The following is an 11,663-nucleotide window of genomic DNA, read 5'->3' as shown; positions in this document are numbered from 1 at the left end:
TCGTACTAGTCAATAATGGCCTCGGACGTTGCTCGCCTTGGACGCGCATAATTTTGGTCGACTCATTCGTAGTGATCCCGCACAGGAACCCTGGTGGACCGCGCTAGGACCACTGAGCGCTCTGCCTTTATGGCCCCGTTCGCTGGTCTGAAACTTGACTGAAACTGGCTGAAAAACACTGTTCCGGCTGAATTGTTGTGAAAGAAAAATACTGTTCCCGCTGAAAAAAGAAGCCGAACAAGCTATTTTTAAGACAAGCGAACGGGGCCTATAAGTAGGGTCTAGCTTAGCCATTGGTACCATCACTCAGCGCACTTTAGCTAGTCTAGCTTTTCTTTTGAGCAAGCTTTTCCCTCGAGCAAGCTTTTCCCTCAGCCTTCCTTGCAACCACCGCTAGAGATGGTAGGAGCCTGGGTTAGTAGCTACTGCCTGAACGTTGAGGGTTTTCTCCAAATCCTGCATGCCACCATGCAAAAGCTCAGAGTCGAGGATCGTCCCGAGTATGAGGGCCGTGAGTATGAGGAGCATGGCACCGAGCGATGTGAGGTTACCGTCTACATCAGGAAGAGTGAAGAGTTCCCTGACCTCACTGAAGCCTAGAGTGTGACCGCAACAGAGTTTCGCTTCATCGACACCTACCAGGTTGTGGCCCGCAAAGCCTTGTGGTACCTCTACTAGATCTACGAAGAGCCCATTGCCCGTACCCCCATGAGGTTCTTTCCACCTTTGGACAAGAATTGGCGGGCATAGAGGGCTCGCATGGAGGCTTTGCAAGGGCAAGATGCACAAGAAGATAGTCCAACCGTGGTGCACTTGACCGCATACCTGCTTGCTCTAGATGAGCAGTATGACCGACAAGCCTCGAAGATGAGGAAGTGTCTCCGACGAGCCGAGAAAGCCGAGATCTTCACCCAGATGCTCCAGATGCAGCTTGCCGAAGCACATGCCAGTGCGGTAGCTGCAGAGAGCCGGAAGACTGCCATGTTGGAAGCTCTAAAGGAGGCTAAAGATCGGCATGTTCATCAGCTGGGTGAGGCCAATCTTGTCACCAGGGCCAAGCAGAGGACTGGTTGTGGAATGGTAGGATCCCTTGATCTTGGAGGAGATCCCTATCCACCCACCAGAAAAGAAGGAGAACCGGTGTTGCAGTGCCACCAGCACCTCCACCCTCGAAAGTGTCAGAAGTAGAACCCTTGGTTCCTCTCACTTAGCCAGCGCTAAGAGAAGACACAGATCCTTAGCCAGGGCGGTCAAAGAATCCACCGAGCCTGGGAATGGGCCCTGAGTAGATTAGTTGCCTTGGGATGCTATACCCGTAGTAGTAGTGCTTTTCGTCGCTGTCCTCCGATATTGTACTTTTGCCATTGTTGTCATCCGTAGTTGTTGAGATCGTCCGACCGTAGGTGAATGGTGTGTCATGAGTGGGAGACTGGATGCCTGTATGATGTACCCGTATAAGACCGTGGGAATATGCATTTTATTTCACTGTGTTTATTGCGTCCATCTACTTTAACTCCTGTTAGACGTGCTTAGGGTTTTCAAGGGAGATGTTAAGCGGGTTACAAGAGAAATTGACATTCAGATGTCAGCAAACCAGTCGTGATTGGAGAACATTGGACACTATATAGACTAATTATGGATGTTCCAACAGAACACTTGAATCTCTTTAAATCAAATCCGCCGTTGAATTTGAATTCATTATCCCTTGTTGTGAAGGAAACCCTTGTTGTTTGAATCTTTCCTTGTAATACTCCTCTTATTTTGTGGTCTATGACCCCACCGCCTTCATGACGTGTAAGTTGGTAATAGTTGTCTGGTTAAAAGCTTATGGTGCCGCGACAAAACCGAGGGCTCCCTGTGGAACAGCTGCCACATGGTGACGCTGCTCGGCACGCGCTGGTATCGATGTTGTTGACCAAGTATCTTTGCCAAGTTACACTGCCATACCGCTTTTTCTACAAAATATTCTCCTTAAAAATATTCAGGTGTTCAAACGAAAAATCCACAACGGGTTGGTGAAATAGTGTTCTATCTAAGTAAACAAAAAGGAGGTGGTTTTGGAGAAAGAACGTATGACATGGTTTGAGTCTACATGAAAGAAAATTGTGGTCAAGGAAGGGAAAGAAAAAGAAGAGTAGTAAGAAAAACTAGTCGTGGATAGTCGGGAGTAATTGTAAAAGCCTGAGTAGACGTCTTGTCCCAAGCCCTGTGTTTAGTTGACCGCGCTACTCATGCCGGGTTATTCGTTGTGTGCCCTGCGAACACTGTCTGTATCGGGCCCTTAGCTCCCCGTTCTCGCCTGGCCGCGGCATCGTGCCGCACTCATCGTCTTTGTTTACTGTGCGCTTTTCCTTTTCCTAGCATCCGGTCGGCTCTCGACTCCCACGCCTCGTCCCCCGTACCGGACCCCCCCCCCCTTCCCCTCTCTCTTCTTTCTCCTTTTGGGGACATGGCCGCCCGCACGCCTGCCTCGTCGAGCGGACCCCCTCTCCTCTCCTCTCCCTTATCCTTTGCTCGCTCGCGCAGGGAGCGCACCCGGGGCCGGCTCTATCCCCACTGCATGAATTGTTTGTGTATGCCACAGAACACCACGATCTACAACTATCGCGGTTATAATTTTTGGAGCTTGAAAACTCTAAGATATCCAAAACAACTCTGCAATCCAGCTGAACTTTCCAGACGATTGGGCAACAACTGTCAACTAAAACAAGCGTGGCTAGAGTTCTACTCCCTCCGTTCCAAATTATAAGTCGCTTTGACTTTTTTGGTTCATTCATTTTACTATGTATCTAGACATATTATTATTATATTTAGATGCATAATAAAATGGGTGTACCACAAAAGTCAAAACGATTTATAATTTATAACGGAGGGAGTACTGAGCATCTGGAAACATATAAAGATTATATGAAATTTCCTACGACTTCCACGTGAGCAACCAGGTGCGTTTAACAGCGCATGTGTGGTGTGGGCTACGACTAGGCGACATTTTTTTTTCTTACAGAAAATACTGGACTACGACTAGGAGGTGTGAAATTCGAAATAGTCTGGAACTCGGGTCGAGGGCGCATCGTGGTTAATTGCCAGTGAATCGCTTTGGCCCATTGAAGTCCAGAACCATACTCCTATCTCGTCGTAGTTCAAACCGCCTACAGAATGGGCCGCAAGCCTGTTTAGCCCATATACGGTGGCCCCTTTCTGGTCCCGTGGTTGCAGCCCAACACAATACGTGACAGGTCCTAACATATCAGTGGGGGCCTGCCCGACGCGGCCCCATTTTTCTCGTGGGCGGAAAAAAAAGGCGGCGCTTCCCTTCCCAGCGTACCGAGTACAGGCCCGTGTCCCGCCCACCATGTGGCTGGGGCCTGGCCGCCTGGGGCCGCTCAACATGGCCGTGCCCGCGGTTGCATGCAGCATGCCGACCCGGTTCACACAAGGTAACTTGACACCGCGCGGCGCGTGACCCCAGCCCCCAGGAACAACCCCGCGCCGGCGCCGGCGCCGGCGCCGGCCGGCCCGCGTTTTCTCACGCCGCCACTCGCTCGCGCGGCGATAGATCAGCTGCGCGATCGAGTTCGTGACCCGTTTCGCGCGGACGACGCGGCGGCGGCGGCCAAAGCTACTAGCTACCGACCTGCCTTTCCGTTCGTCGACGCGCCCTGTGGACTCGACTCGACCGACCCAGAGTTTGACATCTGCTCTCCGGGTCGCCGGCTGGCTCCCGTCACTGCACTCCGTTCATCGGTCGTCCACCAATACGCTACCACTGCGCACGGTACTGCGACCTCCACTTCGAAAAGAGGGGGCCCGGCCCCACCACCCTATATATATAGCTCACCAAGTTAGAGCAACCCACTTATGTATAGATAGATACATCGATTTTCAGCTGGCCGGCCCCTTTTTAGTCTTTTATATATGTAAGTATACACACGCTAAACTAGTTGGCGCGATCGAGGGGGCTGGTGTAGTCTGGCCCCGTTCGCTTCGCTGAAAAAACAAGCCGAATCATTGTTCCGGCTGATTTGTTGTGAGAGAAAAATATTATTCCGGTTGAAAAAGCAAGTCGAAAAAAACAGATTATAAGAGAAACGAATAGTGCCTCCGGTATACTCATATACATGCATGCATCGATGTCAAACGAGCTGACTATTCTGTGCCAGTGCCATAATGGTTATGTGCTTTTTGACGAAGTCTATATGTGTGGCTTGAACAAGTAAAGCGGTTAAAGTTGCATCAGGTATGCGTCAGTGACGACCGGCGACTTGAATATTTGGCGCCTTCTCATGATGAATTGGAAAACCACGTTCAAGTAACTTTGATTTTCGACCAGCTTGTTCGAGGTGATTGATGATCTATCGGTGATGGGAATTTAATTTAACTACTTCAGCGTGCCCACTGCGACTTACAATAGTCCGTGGTAGATATGGGCCACTACCTGACTCCTGAAATTACCTTAAAGGCCAAGAATTTTCTTGACTGCCAAAATAAAACCGTCAAAGAAAGTGTAGTTCCTTTGCTGGGGACGTAGACCTCCAAGAAAATATTATTGAGTGCTAAACCAAACCACCAAGGTATTGCTCATGTTTCCTTGAGTGTTATTATAAATCATCGAGGTCAATGCTCATTCCTTGGGTGCTATTTGAAACCATCATGGCAATTCATATTTCCTTGAGTGCTATTCAGAACCACCAAGGTAATTCATATTTTCTTGGGTGTAATTGGAAACCACCAAGGAAGTACTCAGATAGCTTTGAAATTCATTTTTTTTTTAATTTTTCAAATGACCTCCAATGGAAATATGACATAAACCAAAATTATAGTATTTGACGAGATATAAAACTCAAATATTTATTACAAAATTCAATAAAGTGAATACAAAAGAAAAGAATAAATTCACTTAGTCACAAGTAACTTCGAGGTGTAGTGGTCACTACTACATAAAAAATTAACCAAGGCGTTTGGTTTTTGGGCTCCGAGGCGGTTGGGCCGATTGCCGGTCTCGGTTATTCGTGGCCGGGCAGCCAGCCCCACAACCTCCTCGGTTAATGCTTAACCGAGATGGGCAACCTAATGTAACCATCTCGGTTAATATCAATTAACCGCGGCGGTTGCAATAACACAACCGCCTCGGTAAATCGATTTACGGAGGCGGTTGTCTTAAGAGGCCCGCCTAAAAAAATAGAGCCCATTTTCAAAGGTGGGCCTCTTAAAAAGACCGCCTCCGTAAATATTCCCGAGGCCCAGCCAAAGCCCAATACAACTCTCTATCGGGCTTATATAAATTGAGGACTTAGGGTTTCTCAGCTCACTCTCTCAGCTCGCCCTCACGCCCCCACGCAGCGGCACGCCTCTCTCCCTCCACTCTCTCCCTCCCCTCCACTCTCTCTCCCTCCCTCGGCGGTGCTCGTAGCTCGGCGGCGCCACCGCTCCCCTCCTGGTGGCGCCACCCCTTCCCTCCCTCCCGGTGGCGCTCCTCCCCTCGCGGCATGGCGGTTGGAGGCGCAGATCCGGTGCCCGGAGCTCCTCCCCTCACAGCATGGCGACTGGAGGTGCAGATCCGACGCCCGGAGCTCCTCCCCTCGCGGCTGGACGTGCAGATCCGACAGTCCAGCGAGGATGCAGGCACCAGTGGGCGTCGGCAGCAGTGCGTGGATGGGCTCAACGCCGGGCCCTGGATGGGCTCGTCGTTTTTTTATTTATTTATTTTCATTAACCGAGGCGGTCAACTGGTCCGCCTCGGTACATCATTGATTTACTGTGACCTTTAGGCTGAGGCGGACGGGTTGCCCACCTCGGTAAACCCTTTTTGCCCGCCTCGGTTAAGTTTATCGTCGTAGTGGGTAACCGTGCTTCACGTGTCAATTGTTATTTTCTGCCCTTGCTTTATATTTCCTTGGAGGTTGCTGGCTCTCAAGGAAACTAATTTACTTGGATGTTTTCTCGTCACTTTGGCAAATTAGGTGTGGTCCTTGTTTCCTCGACAGCCAACCTTTCCAAGAAAATCATCCTTGAATGCCAAAACTGCAAAGGAAAATAATTTTCCTTATCATCTATCCTTCACGGAATTTGCTTGAAGGTTTATAGCCAAGGATTATTTTCTTGGTGGTGACCTTTCAGCTTGCCTCAATATGGATGTAGGTGATGGATAAGTCAGCGAACCATGGGGGATATATTATTGTGTCGTCCTCTTTGTGTGGTTTGTTCATTCTAACTTGTGTTTTACTTTGTGCTCTTAAATCATAGTGTAAAGATATTATGTTTTGTCATATACTAGGGTGCTTACCTAGCTAGTTTACCAATTCTAGTGACGTAGCTTAGTTGCTTCATTCTATTCTAGAATTGTGTAGTCTTTATCACCCTAGCTTTGCAAGATCATCACTAGAAGTAGTGCTTATTAGGGCCATCTTGTTATCTAACATGTTTGCCTAGTGTTTGTACTTTGTAGAAATTTTAATTACGCTATTCACCTCCCTCTAACCATCCATAGATTCTTTCAAGCATGTATTATCCATCAGCATAAGTCTGCTTATGGTCCGATTCTATACCATTTTTGGCGTCGTTAAAAATTTGTATTAGTAAGTGCATCATGCATTATCTGCTCCACTTGGAATCTGACAAAATAAAATAGATTAGAATATGGAGAAGACATTATATGCTCTGTTTTCATCCCTAGCGTTTGGGTTGCTTCGCACAAGTGGGCTTAGCAAGAAGAGCAACAATAAAGCGAAACTTTGGGCCATTTCTCTCAACATACCAGTCCAACAGGTGTATTCCCTTACACCTATGAGTTGTGCTACTTCATATTGTACAAGCAATGTGGGCAGAGATAACAGGCGCGCTAGCTTGGTTCCTCCACCAGGCACTGTGGCACCTTGTCGAGCGAGGACAACAAGCAAGGTCCTCGTTTCCCATGCGGCAAGGCGAGGCGAGCGACTAGGAGAAACCAAGCACGCCCAACAAGCAAGCAAGCCAAGGTGTACGTGTCCGCTTGCGTACTATTTTCGTTTTGAAAAAAAAAGAATTCTATCCCAATAGGGCCTGGTTTAGATTGGGGTTAGGAATCCGTATTTGACACTGTAGCACTTTCGTTTGTATTTGACAATTATTGTCTAATCATGGCCTAACTAGGCTCAAAAGATTCGTCTCGTAATTTATAATCAAACTGTGTAATTAGTTATTTTTTATCTATATTTAACACTCTGTCTAAAGATTTAATGTAATGGAGAGAGAGTGAAAAAACTTGCAATCTAAACGAGGCCTAGGTTGTTGGTAGGCACACGCATTCTCGCAGCTGGCCAGATAGGCGCGTTGTCCTACACGGCTGACTCTCGTCACATTCCCAAAAACCTAGTACTTCCCCCCTCGTGGAAAGCTAAGAGTACCCCACAGCACAGTAGAGAGCACCCACCCCAACTGGCCCCTGCGCTGCGCCGGCCGGGGCTGTCGTGCTCTAGGCATCACGTACGGATGCCCAGATTTCGCTGCTGCTCCCACCGTTCACACGCGACCGCGCGCTTGCCTCGTGTGTGCGTAGAGGTGGAACTTAGGCACGGTCCTCTCGACCGCTTCGGGTCGTGTCCTCTATGCACGCGAGGTACGTAGGGCCATGCCGATATGGCACAGTAAATTTTTTCTTTGGCTCAAGCACGGCCTTTAATAATAGTTTAATGATTTTTATAATTTATTCTAGAATTAGATAAGAGGTTGGCCCAAACACAACTCAAGATGTGGGCTGGGCCATGCAGCCCATCGTGTCGAGATTCTAGGCACGGCACGACCATCGTGTTTGTACCGTGCCGGCACGGCCCAAACTATTTCGTGCCGTGCCGTGCTTTGAATCGTGTCCAAAGACCATAGGGTGACCCGACCTCAGTAAGCACGGCCCAAGTCCCAGGTGTGCGTGTGCGTCGACACCGGCCGCGTACGTGTAGTACCTGATGAGCCCTTCCAACCTTCAAAAGGCCGCACACAGCACGCTCCAAAAGCACATCGATCATATAAGGAGAGCAACACCAACGGCGCACCAACCTCACCATTTCCCTCTCCCTCTCCTTCTCCTTCTCCCCGGCCGCGCACCGCACACTGTCCCCCGGTCAGTTTCTCCCCGGCCGTGACATGCACGCCTTGACATAGACGGCCCTCGCTCTCGTTTCTTCTTCTCCACACCAACAAACCCGGCACATACATCATCAGGCCGCGGCTAAGATATAAAAGCACACCGCACACTTCTCACGCTGCCGAGGCGTATCATACAGAGCGAGGGAGCAAATTGATCGATCTATGGTGTTGAGGGCTTGCGCAATAATGGAGGGTACTTTCAGCGTGCCGTATTACGAGTGGCTCAAGCCACGGTCGTCGTCGTCGTCGTCATCGCCATCGCCACCACCGTCACCATCCTCCTCCTCGTCGACGCTCTCAACGCCTTCGATGGACAAATTAGCCGCCGTTGATGGCCATGATGAGCGCCACGCCATGACGTGCTTGCCGCTTCTTGGTAGGCTTGAAGGGAGGGCAACGACTCCTGATCGTGGCCATAATCCTATCAAAGAGGAGCTGAGCATCGGCACGCGGGAAAAAGAGACCGCCGGTGTTGACCTGAACATCGGCTTGCCGGCGACTGGGGGATATAGTTCTGAAGAGGCGCCCATGGACGAGGAAGACGACGATGAGGAGGAGGAGGATTTCGAAGAGGAAGAGGACGACGACAAAGCAAGGAGGCATGAGAAGTGCAAGGTGGAAGAAGAAGCGGGCGGCGGAGAGCCACAGCACGGTGAGATGGTGGTGGAGTCCGTTGTTGAGAGATCCGATTACCTGCGTGTGGGTGGGGAGGAGGGCATCAAGAGCTTCATCGGCAGCCGCGGCCGGCGGTACTGGATCCCGACTCCGGCGCAGATACTCGTCGGCCCAGTGCAGTTCATCTGCCACGTCTGCAGCAAGACATTCAACAGATACAACAACATGCAGGTGACTTATTAGCTCATACTACTATCTGTCCTGTCTCATTTGCAGCACGGTTTTATTAATTGCTATCTCTTTATCCTCTCTTCCTCAATTAGAGTTATTTTCTGTTTCCAATTGCGTTGAATGCCTTTTTTTGCAAAAGAAAAGCTGTGAGTGCTTCTTCCAAGTTGCAAGTACAAGTGCTACTTAACTTCATTTAAATTAACCATTTGATTAGGGCCTTGTTTAGTTCCTCTCAAACTCCCAACTTTGGCACTATGCAAAAAGAAGATTCCTCGTCACATCAAATTTGCGGTACATGCATGGAATACTAAAAATAGATGAAATTAAAAACTAATTGCACAGTTTGGTTATACTTTGCGAGACGAACATTTTGAACCTAATTAGTCAACGGTTGGACAATTATTACCAAATACAAACGAATGCTACAGTAGCGCTACAGTATATTTTGCCAACTTTGCACATCTAAAGTTTGGCAATTAAACAAGGCCTAGTTAGCACACTACTCTTGAGTGAGAGGGACAGAAAATGCATTTAGAATCTAAGATTCTAAATTAATCACCCCAGTCCCCAGCTGCGCCTAATAATTGAAGCATGTGGATCATGCATATTCCACAGAAATTTGTACGACAGCTTTCCAATTGGAAAAGTGGCTATATATTGCCTCGTCGCAGCGATCTGCAGGAACATGCGATGCGAGGTGGCCATAGGACAAGGTGCACTCATAGAGGAGTGTGTGTAAACTGAACAGGCATGCATGGTAGAGACTAGAGACCGACAAAATGGCTGGCATCTCCTACTTGCATGCTCAAGCTTGCTGTAGAATGACCTAGCAGGTAGCTAGCAAGTGTTTCATGTGTACCCGCAAGGGAATCAAATGAAAAAGACGAGCTAGGGAATTAACTGATTAAACCCCACTACCTAGCTCTTTGCCGACATATCACACTTCATTCACACACATTTTCCCTTCATTGTCTCCAACATGATGACAAGGACAAATCCCTTCTAGTGCTGCAACGAACATATTCGTCGTTTACTTAAGTTCACGTTCGTTTATTTTTAACACTCCTGCTACTAGGATCTATATATTTCCTTCACTTATACATATATATATATATATACATATATATACATATATATATATATATATATATATATATATATATATATATATATATATATATATATATATATATATCTGTGTGTGTGTGTGTGTGTGTGTGTGTGTGTGTGTGTGTGTGTGTGTGTACATATATATGGCATCTCAACGCTGATACATGAGCATGACGATATATGTGCAACAGATGCACATGTGGGGCCACGGGCGCGAGTACCGCAAGGGCCCGGAGTCGCTCAAGGGCACGCAGGCGGCGACGCTGGCGCTGCTCAAGCTGCCGTGCTACTGCTGCGCGGCCGGGTGCCGCAACAACGTGGCGCACCCGCGCGCGCGCCCGCTCAAGGACTTCCGCACGCTGCAGACGCACTACAAGCGCAAGCACGGCGACAAGCACTTCGGCTGCCGCCGCTGCGGCAAGCCCTTCGCCGTCAAGGGCGACTGGCGCACGCACGAGAAGAACTGCGGCAAGCGCTGGTTCTGCGCCTGCGGCTCCGACTTCAAGCACAAGCGCTCCCTCAACGACCACGTCCGATCCTTCGGCGGCGGCCACTTCTCTGTCACGCCCGACCAGCAGGCGGCCGCCGCCACGGCCGTGCCGCCGCCGCTGCTGATGAAGCCCAAGGAGCGGTTCATACGCTTCGATCAGGGAGCGGCGCCATGGAATGGAGCCCACGCCCATGCATGACATCAGACAGGTTATTAACAGGACGTACGCGTGTGTGTACACACACACACACGCACACGCACACACAGAGACACAAGCAATAAGACTCGAGATCGATCGAGGTTGCTTTGGACTTGGAGGCTGTGAAGTAGATGAATTTTCTTCCGAACTAGCTAGGGTTGTTCGGATTGGAGGGGATATATAATTAGTTTATTTCCCCCCAATCTTTATGGAGAATGGTTTATCCAGACAAGCCAGAGGAGGAGCTTCAGAGACTGCTACGGTTGTTGGCTCTATACCTATAGGCTATAGCTATATTTGCAAGGGAGAAAATTTCTCAGCTTCACAGCATGCCAATATTTAGGCAACCATGTATCATCATATAATGCATGCACGCAGCGTGCATGACATAACTTTATGAAATTTAGTGCACGTGTTAATTATCTAAGATCATTCCATGGTGTAAGTCATTCGCAGAATTATCCTGTTTTTAAATTATTTTTTACATGAATTTCATCTTTCTCATGCTACCATCATCAGTTTCTCATGCAGTTTAATTATATTTTTTTTGAGGAATGCAGTTTAATTATATTATCGACCTTCATCTCTCAAGAGGCAAAATAACAACCTTTACGTACAATGACCAATAAATAATCTCTCAAGTCTTGTTTGGATGTTGTCGGATTCACCTCAATCCACATGTGTTGGGATGAAATTTAGTTTATATATTTCACTCCAATCCACCTCAACACATTTGGATTGATCCAAACAAGGCCTAAAGCTATGAAATTACACGTTAGTAACCAGATGAAAATAAAGCAAAAATAACTCTGTCCATGTTGGTAAATTTCCCGGCATGGCTATTATGCAATAATTATTTTAAAATTTAAACCAAATACTCCTATACCTAAATCTGTATTA

At 48.3% G+C, this 11,663-nt stretch overlaps 1 protein-coding gene across 1 annotated transcript; it reads left to right on the top strand.

Moving 5' to 3' along the window:
• Nucleotides 1-8,019: 8,019 nt before the first annotated feature.
• Nucleotides 8,020-11,213, top strand: LOC136517968 (protein TRANSPARENT TESTA 1-like). Its single transcript, XM_066511624.1, has 2 exons — nt 8,020-8,964; nt 10,266-11,213. The coding sequence occupies exons 1-2, from the start codon at nt 8,281-8,283 to the stop codon at nt 10,761-10,763; spliced, it is 1,182 nt and encodes a 393-aa protein (XP_066367721.1). The 5' UTR covers nt 8,020-8,280; the 3' UTR covers nt 10,764-11,213.
• The last annotated feature ends 450 nt before the right edge of the window (nt 11,214-11,663 follow it).

This window comes from Miscanthus floridulus, chromosome 17 (genome assembly GCF_019320115.1).
Source record: "Miscanthus floridulus cultivar M001 chromosome 17, ASM1932011v1, whole genome shotgun sequence".
NCBI lineage: Eukaryota > Viridiplantae > Streptophyta > Magnoliopsida > Poales > Poaceae > Miscanthus > Miscanthus floridulus.
This window is presented reverse-complemented; position numbering and strand designations above follow the sequence as displayed.